Genomic DNA, 20,363 nt, shown 5'->3' on the forward strand with positions numbered 1-20,363 from the left:
TGGGCGAACAAAAACAAGGCGAATACTTTTTGAAGGCGGAGGCCACCTGGACACTGGCGGTGCTACAAGATGCACCTGATAGTGTAGTGACAAGTGGTCTATAATTTCAACCCTAAAGTCTCATGTTCAATTCTCGACACACTCATAATTTTTCTTTAAAAAAGTATTTAGAGGGGTGTCTCTCACTCCAAATCTCGTTTTTCCCTTTTCACCAGCGGTGAGCCGGTGATACCATGCGCCCGGCCACGCAAGAGACGGTTGCCGCCGTGCCGGTGCCGGCGCCGGAGACGACCGCCGCACGCATTCCCCTACGCAACATCACCAACATCTTTGCCATTGGATTTTGCATGCAGCGTGTGCTCTCCACACGATTACACTGGCGCTCCATGTCAGGCCTCCACGGAGAAGGGCGCACGCTGCGGCAGAAACTGATGCAGGGAAGGAGCCGCTCGCTTCTGATCAGAGCACGGAAACGGAAGCCTGCGCACTATACTGACTGATGCCTGCTCGGCTCAACCTGTCGAAATCTCTGTGCCATCTCTGCCGCCTCCGGTGAGAGCTGTCCAGGGCCTCCTGGCTCGGTGAGCATGCATCCCCCACACCGCCTCCTTTGCTGACCGCCACCCCAACGGCGCCGCCGGCCAGGAGCCCAGGACAACCACGGTCTGGATCAGCAGCGGCATCAACCGCACAGGATACATGTTGGCACTAGGTTATGTATAATCTAGTACCAGTATGTTATATTTTGGAACGGATGAAGCAGTTCATTATACAGTATTACATCCAGGAGATACACCGACATTGCGAGAAACTGGGAAACACAACTTATGTACGATCTACAGAGATAGGGAGTTCAGGGAACGGGGGAAATCATGTACAGGTAAGCGAACCTTCAGAGCCCGTAGGAGCATGCCATGAAAGTACATACATGGTCGGTTGCAACACAGAAATCTGTCGCCCACTTGGAGGCAATGCACTGGCAGAAGATCGAATCATGTAACGCCAAGAGATTTAGTTCTTTTTGACCGGTCGATCAGGTTGGGAGCCTCTGTGGTGGGACCAACAGATTGTGCTCCCATGCGGCTGATCATTCTCCGATGCAGGACGGCCCACGAGCTAATGTAGAGCACTGTGACTGCATTTGGAGATATTGTCTTGGAGGCAAATCAAGATTGTTCCATGACACCGCTACTCCGAGTTTTTGATAGACTCTTGCTTTTGCGATAACACGAGCAAAGATGAAAACTGAAGAGGATAACAAGAAGTTAACTTTTGCCAACAGACTCAGATCTGCAACTGATGCGTAATGCATATAGCTTTCCCAATTATACGCCGAGATGGAGGTCATTCTAGTAACCGAAGATGGAAGGGAACTAACCTGAGTACCGGCAAGTATAGTATGACAGAAGGGATGTGCTGCACAGGAAACAACTCTCTGAGATGAAGGAATAAACTTGTTTGCTGCAGGTTTCTTTTCATCGGAGCCTCTTATTTCCTCACTGAAACATGGAATGCCAAGTGAGAATAAAGACCAAAGAAGATTGTTGACAAAATGTATGATTGTGTAAATTAAGAAGAAAAGGAAAGCAAATATCAGCTCACTTGTAGTCGACATGGCATGCTGAACTTGTATCTGGATGAAAATCCAGTAGATGCATGCCAACAGTATTGGAGGCAGATCCAACTGCATAAATCTGGATAATGTAAAGTGTATGTTATGCATCTAGCTCCAATGTGTTTCAATGCCAGATGAGATATTTATTATTATGACTACAGTGATAAATGAAAGTGCCTTATTCAGCATTATTGAAATCCTTTTCACCTTGCAACAAGATATGCAGGTTTCAAATTTAATAAAAAGAATTGCATGTGATCTATAATATTCTTACTGAAGATGTCGGCAACCAGGTCGGTTTTCTATGTAGCTTTTGCCACATGAAGTTCATGTGCTCCCTAGTAAAACAAACAGAAGAGAACAACAAAACAATAGGTCCAATTAGCAAAGGTTACTTTGACTAAGAAGATTTGTGAAGGCAGAAATAATCTACTTACAACCAATCAGGAGGAGGGCAGTGCAGGTGACTCACACTGAGGGTGTTAATGTTCAAGGCTCCAGACCTAACATGCATATGGAAAAGATAGTCACTGAGATCTAGACCATAGCACAGAACACTTAAACAAGTAGAAGAGTAATTAAATATGTCACCCGAAAGGATGGTGGATGGAAAATTCCAATAAGTCAACAAAGTAACCTTGCTTTACAGTCAGATAATTAATAACAGTGCAACACACTACTTACCAGCCATTGTCAAGATGGAAGGCTAACTGATATGAGCAACTAGGGTTGAAGTCTATTGAAAGAATTTCACTCGACACAATGTTCGTTTGGTCCTGAAGACAGTGATCAAATATGTTAAAAGAAAATAATATATATAGTAGCAAGGAAACCCCCATTAGATGATATACCATCTATCTCACATATAATGAAGGTGCCAATTGGAGGATGAGTTATAATAGCTTCAAACAAGCCGTAGAAACCATGCCCTCCATTTCATTACTTGAGATGTGTCATTTTGTTGTTTTCCCTCCATACTAATTTTAATCCCAATGGCAAGAAATGAACTTATTTTAGGACAACAGAAGTATGTCCAGGGTTTAGGTACTTCCTGATATGGCAAAAACTAAGCAAACTGCCAGTTCGCAGCAAGAATACATAATCTGACTGGTTTAAAGCACTAAATAAATCCCCAGTGACCTCCCTTTTCAGCTAGATGTGCATAATGACTGTTAGATTTGTTCCAAATATCAAGATTTCAAAATTTTCAAAAGAAAAAACTTGACCCAAGAGAATTGACAAGTTAACATACATATAGTTTTTTTTCTGGTAAACAGTTTTCAGAAGAGTAAACAAGCTCAAGAGGGATATATCATTGCCGTTTGGCGTTCTATATTCTACTGAGTTACCGCAAGTCAATATCATCAAACTTAATAGTTGCATGCAAAACAATAGCTAGCATTAATTCTAAATTTGGGTATTTAATAAGTACTCTATATGAATTTGATAATTCACATCTCACCGATACTGTGACTACATGAAACATCTAAATGCTCACAAGAATGGAAACTTGCAAAAGGAGAAATTAATTTCCTCATGCGCAATCATAAGTTTGTTTTTGTTTTTCATACCTTTAGCGATGGAATTTTGCCCAACAAAGTTGATATCTTCACTGATGATAATTGTTGAACCTAGACCCAAAAGAAAAAATCATGAACAGAAGTTTGCTATTCTGAATATATGATCATAAAAATTATCAAAATGAAGATCAAGTAGGATGGTGCGATACCGCATAAAAATGAGGAAGAGCTAGCAGAGTACCTCATTATGGCTTTGAAAAGCAGCTGATGCCCTCCCTCCACGGAGATCCCAGGCATGAACGGTGCCCTCTTTAGTTGCAGCAAACATGGTCTAGAAAATAAACTGTCAGCCTCCATCTATGAATGGCCCAAACTTTAACACAAATAACCAAACTTCTTTTTACATCTCTAAAATTCTGTAACACTAAGTTCAATTTACAAGCCAAGTTGGAAACTCAGAATCTTAAACAGAGATAGGTCGATATGAGAACATAATTCAGAAAGCTAAAGAGGCAAAGAGCTTGACACTGCTAAATTAGCGTACCCGGTTATCTATATTTAGCTTGACACTGCTAAATTGAGATTCTGGATGTCCTATGAGCTCAAGACAGTGTTTTTTACTTAGCCGCATGTCCCACATGAAGACCGCTCCATCAAGGCCAGATGCAAATAACCTAAGGAAGGAGCACAAATAAGCATAGCATATTAGTAACAACATTGTTTCATTTAAAAAACAAGAAGAGGGACGCTGTTGGCAATCTCTGTAGTAGCTTGCTTTTACAAACCAACAACCACCATAAGCAGAATCCAGTCAATCCACATACCCTGGCTATAATCCTATTTTCTATATTAACATACCCCATGCCCACCCAAACAACAAAAGAAATATCATTGCAATGTGCAAAATTTGTAGAATTCCTGGGTTTACATAGTATTGTATGTACAATAGGGGTTAAAATTATCCTCAACTTCTAAATTAAGAAAGAACACAATATGCTGTCAATCACAGCCAAGCTTTACATCAAATACTAGCTAGCAATAGTTTATGCATTTACGGTTGCATTATTTAAAAGAAGCAAACATAATTGGCATGCCAAGGGTGAACAATACAAATTTTGTCACATACCATGACTTATCATCTGAAGAAAAAGCTACATCAGTCAAACCTTTGCGGAATTCAGAGAGCACAGGATATCTGGATCTTCCTTTCCGTAAAATCTAAATTATTAATAACAGAAGGTCGGTGAGTTAAAATTGGCAAACAAAGCAAAGCAAAAGTATTTGATCTAGAGTTACTAGAATACAGTTCTTGTAATGAGAGAAGACAAAACGAACTATAAATGGGAAAAGGGCACTTACTTCAGTTGGCGTGGACGAGACACAGCCAATATCAAACAGGAGAACCATGTCAGTTTGTCTAGATACACAAACTATCTGCAGCATGAATGCAATTATAAGAGATAAATGATGGAGAAGAAGATTTGCCACTGATGGGACATAGCCAATATCAAACAGGTGTCCATGTTATTTGGTATACATGTACAAACTATCCTCAGCAGGCATACAACAATAAGAAATAGAATGACAGATAATACAAGACACGGTTCATCCTTACAAAATGAACCCATCAATGTTAAATCGACAAAGTACTTTCTGATCTGAAATAAGCTAGAAATCTAAAATACCACACACATAAAGATTCAGCTTGTGCACAATTACAGACCTCATCTTGATTTGCTGGATTCCATCGGACAGCACATAGGGGCATTGAGTTTGATATATGTAGCAAATAGTTTGATGATTCATCTGGCAAACCTACCAACAAACAGTAAATTGCAGAAGGATTATGATAAATACAAAGGCAGAAAGTTATGGAGAACCTTACAAAAAAAAGCAACTTATCAAGAAATTATAACAACTTTTGAGAAAGAACATTTGGAGTGCCACCTCTCACTCTATCCCTTCTCTTAGAGTATGTTGTTGGAAAATGAAACAATGCATTGTTCTTGCCTGGTTATAAACTTTGTAATTGAAACTGTTTGTCTCTTTTCCTTTTTTGTACAAATTGTTTACCCAATTTATAAAATTAACTGCTGGGTGCGCCTAACTGTAGTTTCATTCCAAAAAAATGGAAATGATGCATTGGTCACCATTGCAATTCTTTTGGTGTGCTCTCAGATGCATATATTCCAACTAGATGTGTAGAAGTTTGAATGCTGAATTGCATCATTTTGTACCAACAATAATGCAGTAACAAAAACTACAGAAGTGTACCCATATTCTTGGAAAAAGAATTAAGTCCTTAACTTCAATATCACATTGACAAGAAAAGGCAGGTCTATCTCAGTGACAAGGAAAAGCAATTTTATAAACACATAATGGTTTGTGCTAGAAAGGAAATATCCACATTTTAAAACTACACTCACACTCTTGGTCTGCTTATGTATAACGGTTTGAGTACTTGCTTATGTATAAGGGGATTCCGACATGTCTGTGGACTTGATATAATCCAATTTAATCTCTTAGATGGTCAAGTTGGGCTCTGTTTTAACTTACCCCGTGATGGACCATATGTGGAGCAGTATAAGGTCTCAAAATCATGCACGGTTAAACATCCCGAGGCTGTAACTGATGCAAGGTATATTCCCTGCCAATCAGAAACACAAGAAATGTGTGTAAACATTTTATATAGGAAAAATAGATAAAATGTCATTTCAAACATTATAGTTTAGATATTCCATCACAAATTTATGCTTAGAAACATGCCATTACAAAGTTGATGTGTTCACCATATGCCATTGGATATCCAAATTGACCTATTTGCCCCATTTTTCTTGCTCTCTCCTCCCTTTCAGTCTCTCCACCATCTCCCATGTTCCCACAGTTTCCACATTTCCTCCACTCCCATCTCCAGCACACCTCTTGAGCATGGGAGGTGTGCTGGAGACATGAATTGGATCCCTCAAAGTTGGAGGCTGCCGTTCAAGATGTGGACGGCCTAACGCTACAAGACAAATTGGAGTTAACATGGACGTGCTGCCAACAAGGGAGCCACAAGGACAGATCTGCTAGCAAAGTCCATGGCTGCCGGTGCTGCAAGGAAGGTGCCAGCACTTTGCAATAGGTGCGTTGCATGCAAAGGACCGTCGTCCACCCTACCCCAATGGTGCTGTCGATCCTCCTCCAATGCTGCCACTCTATCTCAGCCACCTCCTGCTAGACTCAGATGACAGATCTAGTAGAACCAGATGGCAGAGGCAGCTGCACTATCGTAGTGCATACCGTGGGCATGGAAGCCAAGTAGAGAAAGGTTGGGAGGAAAGCAACGAAGATGGGGTAATTAGGTAAAATGTGCACACCAGTAGCTCATAATGGCATGTCTCTTACTAGAAACTATGCGATGGCATTGGCATGTATGAAAAAGGAAACTTTTAATGGCATTATTCTAAATTACAACGTATTATTGCATAAATATTGTTTTTCCTTTTACATAACAATATGTAACAATAGTCTTCAAAAAAAAATATATGTTCCAGCCTACAAGCAATTGCAGTAGGCAGTCATGCTAAACAAGGAAAATTGAACTGACATTTCAACGCTACCTTTTTATCAAATTCCATTGCTGAAATCCCCTCTCTGCCAAAAGAAAAAAAAAAGGCAAGGTTATTAGTGTATTAAAAGGATGGCTACAAACAGCAGAGTGAAACTCTAGGAAGGAGATTATAGCAACTAGCCAACTACTTTAAAGTTTAAAATTGTGCTTTTATAATGAAATACAGCAAATAACATAAAATAAAAATGCTGACCTTACTGCTTGAAATCCCAGGACTGAATCGTTAACAACTCGATTCATCTGATAGGAGCAATGGTAGAACTCATCGGTCAAATAACGAACAGGGATTCAACATTACAAGGTACATAATGAGCCTTGTCGGTAGAAATAAGGTAGGGGAGAGGCACACTAAAAATGATTTTTAAAAAAGCACAGGATGAGCATTACATATGTTGTACATCGCTCCTGGCCTTCCATGTAGTAATTGTGACTGAAGGTCCTTATCTTCCCAACATAAAAATAAATAAATTAATCAAAATCCAATAAAATATATTGCAATAAAACATGAAAATGGTTTTCCTTAAAAAAAAGAACTGGAAAACTGGCATAGTAACAACTAAAACCACCCTCCTTGTTGTCCTGCAGAATTCAAAACTAAAACCCTGCTATGATGGCATACACGGTTCTGCCATTCTCAAACAAAGATACTGTGCTAGGATAGTTAATAAAGTACATGTCATAAGCTCTATTTCAAGTTATACCTTTATGCTACAGGCTGATTCATATTACATCTATAGAATTGTACACGAGTTGAGATGGTCTCTTAAACAAAATTTTCCACATCTCCAGCAGCGAGCATAGAGCCATAAGCACCAATTTGAACCTTGGAGGACATTGACACAAACTCTTGATCTACTAAATCAAAAAGGGCCATAGCTTTGTTTTTTCGAGAATGCGCAAAATATTTGCGCATCTTTGTATTACGATTAGGAATAAAGTCAACAACTTACAAACCAACCCGGACAGAAAAAAGAAACAAAGAGAAGGTTACAAAGGTGATATCTCCCGGCATAAATTTTGCGACCCTAATGCTGATTGTCAACTCCGGGAGCAGACCTGCCGATCTCCACAAGGCAGCCTCCTCTGCCGCTGCCCTAGCTACGTCCGGCCACGAGTGCTGCTGCTGATAGAACACCCTGTTGTTCCTTTCCTTCCAGATGGACTAGGCAGCAAGCACGACGACGGTATCGAACCCGCGCCTAAGCTGTTAGGGACCCCTTTCCTGATGCCTGACCACCAGCTCAGGAAAGAACATTGAGCAACCGGAAAGAGATCAGGGCGACCAATGACATCCTATAAGTGCTACTTCGCAAGTTCTAGCACTTCTACCAGCTTATTGCAACAGAAGAAACATAAGGGAGCAGCTTTGCTATTGGAATCTACAACCTATGATTAGCATTACTAAAAAGAAACAAAAAAGTAAATATGTCGTTAGCCGCTCTAGAGAATTCCAGTTCCAGTGCCTAACTCATATGCAGTAATCCCAGTAGTGAAAACAACTTCGTAATAACCAACACGGAAACAAAGCAAATGCTCTTTTCCGAGATTTCTGTCACCTCGGAGAACGAATCGCGCAGGCGAACGGACTCCCGGTGCCGAAACCTAGCGTCGATGCGGCCGTCCAGCTCGGCGGCGACGCGGCTCCACCGGTGCCGTCTGCGGATCGAGATAAGGTCAGAGAAGCGAAAAAAAAAACGCAATCCAGTTCAGTAACGGGTGTACTGAGATCGGGGAAGGGGGGAGCACCTCGGAGGAACCGGTGCCGCCGGAGCATCGCCGGAAGGTGGAGGCGCCGCCACGAGGAACTTCTCCATTTGGTAGGGGCTTAGCTTTGGGAAGGAATCGTCAAACGAAGGCTTCGATTTCCTGCGGCGAAGAAATGGTTGTAAATGGAAATGGAGCAAACCAAAAAAAAAAAACAAAAATCATCGAAACGGAGGCAGCAAAAAACATCCAATCCAACCTACGCGCGCAAGACCAAAAGGAAGCCGTCCGCCGCCGGCGCTGCCGGAGCTCGAGCCGCCGGAGCCCACGCCGCCGGCCGCCGCTGAGGCCGCGCCGCAATGCGGAAAGCCTAGGGCTGTTTGGAGCCTAGGGCTTCGTTTGAATTTTGGAAGGGAGGAAAGCAAAAAACCCAGCAACACAAAAAATGGGAAACAAAAGAAAAGGATTTGAAAAATATAAAATGTATGGATGGACTGTAGAGCGGTATTTACAACATTATATCAATTTCAGGTTTTTATTTTTAATTATTAATTTAGATAAGCAAAATGCAAAGTCCTAGCTTCTACATCAACTATGGTGCACTAATAGAATTTGCCATCAATTAAATATACCTGAACAAAAACGAAAAGGAAAACTAATGTAGAGGTAATCTTAAAATAGAGAATGTAGTTTAGTCACAGTGGTCGTTGTTCCAAATAGCGGGATAGAAAAGAGAAACAAAGAATAAATATTCTCCCGTTTTAATTGGAAAAAATGTATTGTAAACATGATTTTACCGTTGTTAGGTGTTTTTGCGCCAAAATAACACGTAACAAATAAAAAGAGACAAGGTATTATTGTTATTAGCATATTTTAAAATTGACTTGTCACTCTATTGAGATTCAACGGTATTTTATCTATGATTACATCGACTTATTGATCTGTTCTCCCACGCTCCTATTTCTTGAGTAAAACATACCGGAAATGAATAACCACCGCCTCTAATTCTCCATCCTTCGCATACACAACGAGTATCACCTCACCTAATCATAAACAGTTACAAGATACAATAAAAACCCCTTTTATCCCTGTGCGTTATCACCTTTAACTCATTTATCACATATATGCACCTCACTGCCACTCATATCGTCACTAATATATATTAAATATGATTGTACCATAGTTTTGAGTTTTCGCGCCAAAATATGACTATGTATTATTGCTATTAGCATATTTTTTAAATCATTTTTTCCATTCTATTGAGATTCAACAATATGTATCTATCGTTGTATGCACTCATCAATCCGTTCTCCCTAATCTCACTTCCCTCCTGTAAAACATACAGCTATCCATCATTACTTCACCCCTTCCCTATGCCCTGCCACATATTAACCTCTCTACATGCCATGGGATCACTGAGAATTTACCGTGCCACGTCAGCATTTTTTTAAAAAAAAAACCCTAAGTTTTTATTAATAACATATTGGTTCTCACCAATATTGTCCGTTCGATCTCGTAGTAGGGTCGATCTAACCATCCATGTTCCTGCTGTGGCGGCCCTTTCTTAGTTCGTCTTATATACCACCTCAATGCCACTGATATCGTCATTACTCACTCTATCCCGAAAAAGATAAATATAGAATTGAATGTTACTCATTTCCCTTCCCTCATGTAAAACATACAACCAACCATCACTACTTCCACCATTCCCTGTCTCCGTTTTATATACCACCTCAATACCACTTATATCTTCATTACTCTATCCCGAAAAAGACAAATATACGATTATAAATGTTACGATTTGTTGTATTATGTTACAATCATATTCAGTTATAAGTTGTTTTTTTTTTACGGAAGGAGACGGAGCAATCACTCTTATTAGATCATACCTTCACTATCGTTTGCATACTTGAATCTATAAGGGCATCCACAATGTATACCATATAGGGGATCTTAAGCTTCTAGAGTGGGCATTATACATTGTAGAAGTAGTCCTTATAGGTGCTCTTAGGATGAGCTATCCTTATGCATAAGGACCACCCACAAGGAATAAAAAAATTTATCTTCTTTCCTCTCCTGCTACTGTCTCTCTGTCCGGTTGGTTGCTAGTGGGGCCCATTATAGGGTGCAACCAGGTCTTACCATTGTGACATCTAGAAACAACTAAAGAGTTGGTTGCTAGTGGGGCCCATTATAGAGTGCAACCAGGTCTTACCATTGTGACATCTAGAAACAACTAAAGACTACTGACACAGGGCCCACCTATAAAGACCACATCTTCTATATACATTGCTGATGCCCTAAACCTCGTACTCCTACCGACACCCACACTCCATAGGGATGTCCAAAATCTGGCCGAGCACGCTGATATGTTACTAATCCGCTATTACCTTGTTTTGTTGCGAAATCGGCCATCTGCTTTTACTGTTTGCAACCACAGCAATCGCCCTTCTTTTATCAGATCATCTTGTCTTATACACTAATGCTGCAGATCAAACTCATACATGCTTTTTTGTTTAAATCAATATATCCGTAAACAAGTTGAAACAAATTGTAAACAACCGAAACGTTAAGGGCAACTCGTCAGCATTGCACCGGCCTAAGCGGCATGCATCAAGCACTGAAAGTTAAATAAGTTAACCTCGCGGAAACAAGCAAAAAAAAATATCAAATAGACACCAGTACACAACTTGCAACGCAATAGCTTAATTATGGCTCAAATGTTATGCATTGCACATTTGAGTAGGTACGGTAACCATGAACCACCAAAGTAGATAATCCTTCTCTTATCTTCTCATAATATTTGAGAGGCAGACTTCAACAGAAATGGAGAGTTCACTACCCGGGTACAAAATTCAGAAGTACAGAAACACACTAGGCAAAAAGACTTCCTCAGAACTTGAAACTTGTACCGACTAACTTAGAATGTCATCTCATGGGGCTTGTCGCCGTCCCTGAGAGAGAACCGGGCACCAAGATAGGATTTCAGGTCTGGGACAACCTCGATAGCCTTGATCAACGCAGCATCCACAGCCTTCTGGTCATCCTTCTTGAAGTCGGGCAGATTCTTGGTTGCCTATAAGATTCAACAGAGAATGGACAGGTGAGTTAGCATTGGAGCTAAACCGGTAACTGGCCATGGAGGAATGCCATACAGAATCAAGACATACCTCCTTCTCTGTCTCAAAAAGTTCACCCTCGGTCTTCTTGGCCTTTGCCTTCTTGTCCCGGGCAAAGTACTTGTCATCAAACTTATCCACCTTAACACCAGAGATGTCAACCTTCGTAGATGTGGCAATGACGTAGGCCTGGTTCACACGGCGGATGGGCACTCCATTGATCTTAAAAGGTCCTGAAGGAGAACAATAAGAATTTAGGCCAAAATCCAGTGCTTTGATTGTAAAAATCTGAACCCAACCAATTCATTGATTGTAATCAGAGCTTAACCAATTTCCTGGCTTAGGTCAGATCCCATCAAAATGAAATTAACTTGATTAAAACAAAGTGAGACTATTACATTCTACTAAAAACATCTAAATATGCCAGAGGGAGAGTGGCAAAAATATACAATTCCCTTTTTGCATTCAGTGTGCATGTTATATGGAATTTCCATTACAAAAAACAGCACAATCCATTTTACATCTTTGTATTACAGATGCAAATTTCAGCTCAATCTATATCAATGAGGCAAAAGATTCCTAACAAAACAATATTTGCCAAAATACTATGATGGATTGATTGTCCCTGCTTGTTTGAAAGACCAGCTCTTATGAGCAATTCAGAGTAGGCACTAAAATTGCGGTTTAGAGAACATAGTAACATCAAAAGTTTAGTAGTTTTAGCCCTACATTTTTTTTTGAGTTATTTGGTTTTATTTCTTAATAATACAGTTGTTACTACTAACAATTAACATGACTCAATCGCATGGATATGAATAATACAGTATCTATTAGGGAAATGAACACTCGATTATAAATTGGGTAATAAATCTCACATTTGCATCAGATATAAATCGACATAAGCTACAGGTACTGATTTCACAATTCCCGAACTAAATAACAAACGAAGTGCAACTATACAAAATCAATTCATAGATCCGCACACTACAAGCTTCCCAGATGGCACCGCCACAAGCCAAAATCAATCATCGCAGTATCACAGGGACGGGGAGAGGCGGGAAGGGGTTTACCGGTGATGAGGAGCAGGCCGGACTTGAGCTGCTTGAGGAACACGACGCGCTTCCCCATGTACCTCCCGGCGAGCAGGATCAGCACTGTCCCCGGCGTGATGGTCGACCTGCATCACGGAAACAAACAAACAAACAGATAAAAATCACTCAGGAACACCGATCCATAGATCACGAGCAGCCGATAGTTGGTCGGATGGCTGAGACCTGAGCTTGGTAGGGTTGGCCTTGCGGGTGCTGGGGGCGCGGGGCTTGACGTCGTCGGCGGGGTAGAACTTGGGCTCGGCGGCGGCGGCGGGCTTGCCGGCCTTGGGGAAGGCGCCGCCGTTCTTGGCCTTGATGGCCCAGAGCCCGCGGCGGTGGTAGGTGTGCGACCGCGACGCGCGCTTGATGCCCTGCGACAGCTTCGACGTCGGCGCCATTGCTGCGGGGAGGCGCTTCGCTGCGGCGCGAGAGAGAGGGTGGAGGCGGCGGTGGGGTGGGAAGGAGAATGGAGGGGAGGGTTTGGTCGCAGGTTTATATACGTGCGGCGGCGTGGAGGCGGAAACCCTAGCTTCTTGGGCTCTCCTGGATTTTGGTCTTGGGCTCGTTTAACGCAGCACGTATGCACGCGGTATGTTTCGGCCGTGGAAAAAAAGTCCACTTGACGTCCCTCGAAAAGTATTGATTGCTTGACTCTTAACCGCAAAACTGGGTATGCCTCCAACTTGTAAAACTAAGTACAAAATGGACGTAATCTATATTTGGTTTACGGTTGAGGGATGCAAAACCAGATATAGAGTATACTCCAACTCGTAAAACTAATGTAAAATAAACGTTTTTTTTATATGATTGAGGGATGCAAATGAAACTCAGACATATATCAGGGACGCACATGAAACTAATCCGTCCGTTTTGTTTTGCTAAGTTCACAGCCCATAATAAGAGCGAAGCGTTTGCTCTAGACAGATTTTTACGGGTAGATGTTTTCCCCCTCGTTATTTTGACAAAAAGTAATTTCAAATATTTTTTTATTACCTCACGGCTATCCTTGGTACTTACTTTCGGTTGCATGATCTTGTCTGATAGGGCATAAAACGACATATAAGCAACAGAAGAAAAAAGATTTGTTGGTAAACTTTATGTTTGTGTTATTGCAGTTTAAAAACCAACATAAAAAATAAACCTATAATCAACTTCAAAATTAAGTTTTTAAATTTAAACTTTAGAACTGACTTATGAGCAGAGCGCCAAACGATGGAAAGTGACTCTTTTTTCCCCTTCCTATAAGCTTGCTCACATCGGGTCCTCGTTTTCGGCCCTGTTTGGGGGAGCTTGTCCCAGCTGCAGCTTTTCCCAAAAGCTGCTTCTGCTAGAAGCTTGTCCCAAACAATCCACAGCTTCTGAGAATCTATAGATACAAATTCTAAAAAATGAACTAAGAAGCCAGAAGCTGACAGCTGCTTCTCAGAATCTTAAGCTCCCCCAAACAGGCCCTTCAAATTGTATTGTGCCAAAAACATGGTAAAACAGTGGTAACAAAAAAACATAACAAGCAATAAGCACATATAAGTCTACTAATGCGAATTATACTTTTAAGCACGAGACGAGATGGAGTTAGGATAGGACAATAAAATCTTATTCATGTAAATAATAGACTCATGGTGTCATACAAGAAATTCCACGAGATATAGTAAACAAAACTCGTGTCGGGTGACAGCGAGAGCAACTAGTTTAACGGGGGTTGATGGTTCAATCACTATAGCTGAACTAGTCCTCCCCTTTCCAAAGTTCAGCAAATTCATCAGGCTCCAGAGTGTTCTCCATCTCGTGCATCTTCCTCCTCACCTTAGCCTTGACCTTCTTGGCATACTGGCCGGCCTTCTTCCGCTTCTCTAGTGCACGGATCTGATGAAGATAACAAAATAAACATATGAACTACACGTGCAGTCGTGCAACATGAGGGTAAATGATTTGTTACAGTTGAATCAAAATCACAATGCTTAGACCAATCAATGAACAGAGCAAACACAACAGCAAAAACTTTTGTTGGTCCATTTAATGATACACAAAAGAAAGCGTAAGCATGACCAGAACAAACAAACCTAGATTGCTTTAACATTTTCAGGTGCTCACCTAAGATGCTCAGAAATATGTATTGTACATACACAGCAATCAATTGGTGGTAAAAAAGGGATACCTGATTGGGAGACACATAGAATGGATTCTCGTACAATGTAGGGCCACCGAAACTACCGCCAAATATTTTGATTGGGTTCAAACAGAACCTTGGGCCAACCTACACAGCAAGTTCGATCTCAAAACTGAAACTAAACTTGGAAACATAAAAAAATATTATACAAATAGAAGCTATGCGCCTTTACCTCAACAAGTGTCATCTTGTCCAGACCTCCTTTATCAACCTTGTCAATCTCATTGTGGGGAACAGAAATCTGACAAAGTTGATCATACGGTAATATTCAGACAATGCTAGGAACTTCTATTGCTTGTAACTGGCAGGAGTTAATGAAAATTAAGAAAACAAACAGACTAATATATTACCTGATAATTTCTAAACCAAACATGGTCATCAACGATAGAGAAGACAAACACATGGTCATGAAAAGGCTTTGCCTTTCGATGATCTTTTGGAGTAGCAAATATCTGCAGAGCACATAATAGTTAGTTTCTTATGTTTTTTAGGGCAAGTTTGTTTCTCAACTGCTTTACTAGAAAAGAAGCATGTATAACTTCATCACGGATTGCATTCCCCCAGTTCTCCATAAAGTTCATAACATGTGAAAGCTAAAACAACATTCATATTGGCATCATGACCAAATATTAATTCTGAAAACTGACAGCATTAAGAAAAAGGTGTATGATGGAAAGTACTAAAAAATTGTGAAGTCTAAGAACCAGATTTTTAAAAGGATTACACTTTCTTAATCAAAGTTATCAACATGTCAAAAATGGATGTAAAGTGTTTCATGTAGACAGTACAGCAGATACCTACAGGCTAGTCCATAAACAACAGAACACTCTCAATACTTGTGAATTGAATTCACAAACTGGGTTCTACAAGTACAATAAGACATTATCAAAAAACATGTATTTAATTCAACTACTCAAGTTTGAACGCTGTTACCAGGCAAAAAACCAAGACTAAAGTCACAATAAGTTGATAAAGATTAGTTATTTAGTCTAGTGCATGATCAACTTGTTCATTGATAAGAATGCATGTAGAGCAAAATAACATATCAAATCAGTCATGCACCTGGGTTAGCATTTCTTTCACAAGCTGCCAGTGAGGTTGCCCATCAAAATTTGTAGAAAATGTTATAAGAGGCCGTGACCCTTTCAGATGGTTCCCTGTAAGTTTCAACTCCTCCATGGTGTGAACTGCATGTAGACATTACTGGACATTTAGGCACTGATGGAATAATGTCCATAATCTTGTACAGATTACAGCTCACAAATACTTGACATACTTACCAGCATTAACTAGAAATTTCACTGATGGTCCTCCAGGGGACTTGACCATCCAAAGGTAAAGATCCTTCTGTTTTCTGCACTGTAGTATACATATAGAAGAAGTTCCACCATCAGAATTGCAATACTAAGGTCTAAACTGAACAGAGAATTTGAAGCTCCAAGCTTTATTATCATAGTGAAGTAGTAGCTCAGTAATCTTCGCAGCAGAAAAGAAATATAGAATTACTAAAGAGTGAAATTGTTTTAGCGCTAGAACTACAAATCACTAGCTTAATGCATGTTAAGAACAGAAGTACAGAACGATTCAACAGCTAGTGATAATCCTATTGCATGCTTCTCCTATCAAGCACGCAACCATCAGCGCATCAAAGATGAGGCCTGAAGCAACTTGAGATCGTAGCAGTATATGTGTAAATATATACCTCGAAGAAGAGGCAGCTGGAGCAGCTCCTGAGCTCGAGCAGCTCGTTGAGCGCATTGCCCTTGCTCTGCTTCGACTCGACCTTGCTGTCCTTCTTGGCGTGCGGCAGCAGCGACACCACGTTCTGCATCAGATGCCGATACCTACGAGCAAAACCCACCACCCCAATCCCCCCACAAAAACAACACATCCACACATCAATCGATCTATCTGCCGCCACATCACACCGAACGAAAAAAAAACGAGCGCGCGGTGCGGCGCCACTCACCGGTAGTTGATTCGGCGGGAGCAGGTCACGAGCACCTTCTCCTTGTTGCGGAACGGCGCCGCGGCGGCGGCGGCGGCGGCATCCTCTTCTCCCTCAGAGGCGGGCTTGACCTCGGCTTCCTCGTCGTCCGCGGGCTTCTCCTTGAAGCCGAAGAGGGTGCGCTCCGGGCGCTGCGGCGCGAACTCGTCGGACTTCTCCACCGCGGCCGCCGCATCGGAGGAGCGCTTCCGCTTCTTCGCCATGGCTGGGGCTCGAATCGCGGCGGCGGTCGCAGCTGCTTCGGCGGCGGCGGCGCGAGGAGGAGAATGGGGGTGTATATGCTTCGCGGAGGAGGCGAGCGGAGGGTTTAAGGTCAGAGACCTGAATTAAGTGGGCCTAGCCCATGTTCGCATCTAGTTATGGGCCGACGCAGTGCGGCCCACATTTTACGGCTGGGCTCCAACCCTCTCAGGTCAATGGGCCACCACGGCCCATATATGGTCGACACAGCGCAACGAACGAGAGGGGGAATGTGGTGAATAATCCCACCTCGCTGGCCGGAGGAGATGCGGGGTGCGGCTGGTGCTATATAAGGTGGGTGAGGTGCAACGAAAAAACTTGCCTTAAACTAATGAGTAAGGAAAACAAAGCGGTGCGGTGAGAGCCGCTCGCGGTGCGGGACTCTAACCCTGCACGGCAATTTTTGCGAGGGGAAGAGGCTCGCGCGGGTATTGACACTGCTTACTTCTGCAGGACTTGCCTGTGCGGGCCTCCCTACCCACAAAATACCAAATCTAAATTTAGCTATAGTTAATTAAATAGAACTCTTTTTAAAAAATTTCAAATTTGATTTGTAATAAATTATAGTAACATTTAAAATAAAAACAAACATTGTATTAAAATATGTTTAATATAAAATAAAATTAAATTGTAGTACTTCCTTCAATTTAATGTGAGTTATTTTAGCATTTTTTATATTCGTATTGATGTTAATGAATTTAAAGAGATTTATATGTTTAGATTCATTAATACCAGAGAAAATGCTAGAATGACTTAGATAGTACTCTCTTCATCTATTTTTTATATTTTTTATAGTCATATTTTATCTTAACACACTGATTAGGAATAAGTAATTCTACATATTTATATTTCTCGATGCCCATAAAGCCAATCTTGTGTGTAAGAATAGAGATTTATGCATTAAATCCGAGAAAGTCATTAACATGATATGTTATTGAATTGAAATATACCTATCAAAAATATTTTTTTAATTGGGAAATATGACTATTAAAAATAGATGGAGAGAGTAATATTTTTAATAAACAAATACTATATCTAAATATATTTAATTTTAAATTTAATGATAATGAAACTAACTTTGTATCGTACTCCCTTCGTCTCAAAAAAAGAATCTAGACTGGATGTGACTAGAATAATGAATCTGGACAAATGTATGTCTAGATTCGCAGTACTAGAATGTGTCACATCCAGTGATAGATTGGTTTTTTATGGGACGAATGGAGTAGATGTTAGCTATTTTTTTCTATAAATTTGATTGAATGAATGTAAGCTAGTTTTTCTATAAATTTGATTGAATGAATGTAAAGAATTTTGACTAAGAAATAATATGACACGGAGTAAAACGGAGAGAGTACTTTCTCTCCGAATTGGTTTATTTTGCTGTAGTTAATACTTTTTCTTTAAAAATTGTTAGCTTGATATTTTTTACCTCCTTAAAAATCATCTCTTAGGTAACCTTAAACTATAAATATTCTTTTCCCAACCCTTAATCTAACATTGAATAAAATAGCTATTATAATTGTTTGAAAACTATTTTTTATTTTGAGCATTTCTTAAGCTATACTTATGCTTTCTTATTTATAAATGGTTAAATCTAGTTGAAGATCTTCACTGCTCACTGCGGGTGTAAGGGCATGTTAGGTTGATATTTAAATCTGTTAAGCCCATGTTGTTTTGCTGTCACCTCTTGAGCCGGAGAAGTCACATGATCGATTGATCAGTGATTGGTCCGTCCGTCCAAAGTGCTTCAATTACACGTACAAATGTACGATACATGCACCGCTGTAGTAACACCGAATTTGTCTGTGACAGATATAACCCCAACGTTTCGATCTGTCACCAAAGGGGCGTTTAGATTCATGGGTGTAAAGTTTTGGCATGTCATATTATATATACAGACACACATTTGAAGTATTAAATGTAAATTAATAACAAACAAAATTATAAATTATGTCTGTAAACTGTGAGATGAATTTATTAAGCCTAATTAATTTGTTATTAGGAAATGTTTATAGTAGCACCATATTGTCAAATAATAGAGCAATTAGGTTTAAAAGATTCGTCTCACAATTTACCTATGAATGTAATTAGTTTTTTTTATATTTAATACTTTATATATAAGTTCGAAATATTTGATGTGACAGAGTGAAAAATTTTGTCAGGATCTGGACAAGCACAAAGGCAAACTACACTGCAGCATCGCACCGACGCGTTGCCTTTTTCACGAAGCTTCGCACCTCTGTGTTTGTCTGTGGCTCTGTTTCATTCTCGATTTGCGATGGGGCACCCTGTGGTACCCGATAACAACATGCTACCAAACCCGAAAACCGTGCACCACCATGATTTGGTTGAGGTTTCGAACGTGAAAGTACCGGTCAACCGCAAGTAGTGGCAAAGAAACAAGTGCTCCCAAGATTTTAAAAGGGATTGCCAGGATTTCAAATATAAGAAATTAAGAATGTTGCACTTGTGTTCAAGCCTTTCAAACTTAAAATCAAGTTTTAGAAGGTTGTTAACGAGCGTTCGATCACCGTCAATTTTCAACGCAAGTTTAATCGTTTAACCTATAACCAAGTTTCTCATATGATCTATGGGAGATTACCGTTACCCCACAATAAGACGGTTATCACGGTAACCGTTTGGTTACCGCTAAAGACCATGTGAATTTTATCTTCTAAAATTTAAATATCAAAATTTAAATCTTATGACAATATCGCGATTACTGTGGTTATGTCGTGGCAATCGCAGCACGATAAGGCGTGGTAAACATGCTCTTTTGACTTAAATAAAAAGAAAATCACGGGAAAAAAACCACGTTTGACAATAGAAATATATAATGTCTACAACTATGATGATTATAGCATTCACATATAACATTCACGAGCATCAAACATCGATTTTGGACCAATGTTGCCTTTTAGTCATGCCAAAATATAGAATTAGCTTTATTTTTATAAAGTTTTGTCACCAGATATCATTGCAAATCATGTATTGATCCTATAAATTTTAGGGGAATTTATCCTTTTTTTCATAATTTGGATCCGAACAAATTTACCAAACCCTACTTCCAATAACTCTTAACATACCCTCACAAATAAGGACGGTTTAGCAAACCTTGCCTACAGCTAGTAAGCCATAAAATGGATTATTAATAGAAAAAATAATGGATATACTATATATATCCATGTTCTTAACGACTTGAAAGCCAGAATAAAACTACGATTAAAAAAACTTACAAATCAACTCTAAAATTTAGTTTCACAATTCAATTTTTGTATGCAATTGA

At 40.2% G+C, this 20,363-nt stretch overlaps 3 protein-coding genes and 1 non-coding gene across 5 annotated transcripts; 1 reads left to right on the plus strand and 3 right to left on the minus strand.

Annotated features, from left to right (window-relative positions):
* Positions 1–675: 675 nt before the first annotated feature.
* LOC127762732 (uncharacterized) lies at positions 676–8,863 on the minus strand. Of its 2 annotated transcripts, none has more exons than XM_052287205.1 (19): positions 8,716–8,863; positions 8,495–8,614; positions 8,305–8,404; positions 7,136–7,192; positions 6,942–6,988; positions 6,738–6,771; positions 5,692–5,782; positions 4,859–4,950; positions 4,495–4,569; positions 4,262–4,353; positions 3,680–3,809; positions 3,377–3,466; positions 3,187–3,246; positions 2,300–2,391; positions 2,053–2,118; positions 1,890–1,953; positions 1,603–1,694; positions 1,379–1,499; positions 676–1,245 (listed from the first exon to the last, which is right to left on the minus strand). In XM_052287205.1, the coding sequence occupies exons 2-19, from the start codon at positions 8,560–8,562 to the stop codon at positions 1,189–1,191; spliced, it is 1,428 nt and encodes a 475-aa protein (XP_052143165.1). In that variant the 5' UTR covers positions 8,563–8,614; positions 8,716–8,863; the 3' UTR covers positions 676–1,188. The 2 variants fall into 2 exon arrangements, with proteins under 2 accessions (XP_052143165.1, XP_052143164.1); XM_052287204.1 differs by having other exon boundaries at positions 677–1,245; positions 8,712–8,863.
* A 2,275-nt stretch (positions 8,864–11,138) lies between these two features.
* Positions 11,139–13,128, minus strand: LOC127764557 (60S ribosomal protein L6-3-like). The gene is made up of 4 exons (XM_052289450.1): positions 12,846–13,128; positions 12,642–12,748; positions 11,623–11,804; positions 11,139–11,528 (listed from the first exon to the last, which is right to left on the minus strand). The coding sequence occupies exons 1-4, from the start codon at positions 13,058–13,060 to the stop codon at positions 11,373–11,375; spliced, it is 660 nt and encodes a 219-aa protein (XP_052145410.1). The 5' UTR covers positions 13,061–13,128; the 3' UTR covers positions 11,139–11,372.
* A 1,058-nt stretch (positions 13,129–14,186) lies between these two features.
* On the minus strand, positions 14,187–17,123 carry LOC127761261 (ribosome biogenesis protein BRX1 homolog 2-like). The gene is made up of 8 exons (XM_052285531.1): positions 16,799–17,123; positions 16,532–16,673; positions 16,110–16,188; positions 15,892–16,016; positions 15,180–15,281; positions 15,002–15,070; positions 14,818–14,916; positions 14,187–14,525 (listed from the first exon to the last, which is right to left on the minus strand). The coding sequence occupies exons 1-8, from the start codon at positions 17,038–17,040 to the stop codon at positions 14,388–14,390; spliced, it is 996 nt and encodes a 331-aa protein (XP_052141491.1). The 5' UTR covers positions 17,041–17,123; the 3' UTR covers positions 14,187–14,387.
* Positions 17,124–17,395: 272 nt separating this feature from the next.
* LOC127764870 (U12 minor spliceosomal RNA) lies at positions 17,396–17,553 on the plus strand. The gene has a single exon (XR_008016009.1). It is a non-coding gene; the product is annotated as a U12 minor spliceosomal RNA (small nuclear RNA).
* Positions 17,554–20,363: the final 2,810 nt, after the last annotated feature.

This window comes from Oryza glaberrima, chromosome 2 (assembly GCF_000147395.1).
Source record: "Oryza glaberrima chromosome 2, OglaRS2, whole genome shotgun sequence".
NCBI classification, from domain to species: domain Eukaryota; kingdom Viridiplantae; phylum Streptophyta; class Magnoliopsida; order Poales; family Poaceae; genus Oryza; species Oryza glaberrima.

Excerpts from the sequence above, each read along its gene's own strand:
- LOC127762732 (XM_052287205.1), bottom strand. The coding sequence starts at position 8,562 with ATGGAGAAGTTCCTCGTGGCGGCGCCTCCACCTTCCGGCGATGCTCCG. Across the intron at positions 5,783-6,737 it reads CAATGGAATTTGATAAAAAG|GGAATATACCTTGCATCAGT; the intron begins GTAGCGTTGAAA and ends TCTGATTGGCAG. Across the intron at positions 3,467-3,679 it reads AGCTAAATATAGATAACCGG|ACCATGTTTGCTGCAACTAA; the intron begins GTACGCTAATTT and ends TTTATTTTCTAG.
- LOC127764557 (XM_052289450.1), bottom strand. The coding sequence starts at position 13,060 with ATGGCGCCGACGTCGAAGCTGTCGCAGGGCATCAAGCGCGCGTCGCGG. Across the intron at positions 12,749-12,845 it reads GCCAACCCTACCAAGCTCAG|GTCGACCATCACGCCGGGGA; the intron begins GTCTCAGCCATC and ends TCCGTGATGCAG. Across the intron at positions 11,805-12,641 it reads CGGCCTGCTCCTCATCACCG|GACCTTTTAAGATCAATGGA; the intron begins GTAAACCCCTTC and ends GTTCTCCTTCAG.
- LOC127761261 (XM_052285531.1), bottom strand. The coding sequence starts at position 17,040 with ATGGCGAAGAAGCGGAAGCGCTCCTCCGATGCGGCGGCCGCGGTGGAG. Across the intron at positions 16,189-16,531 it reads CCAGCTGCCTCTTCTTCGAG|TGCAGAAAACAGAAGGATCT; the intron begins GTATATATTTAC and ends TGTATACTACAG. Across the intron at positions 15,071-15,179 it reads TTTGGTTTAGAAATTATCAG|ATTTCTGTTCCCCACAATGA; the intron begins GTAATATATTAG and ends CAACTTTGTCAG.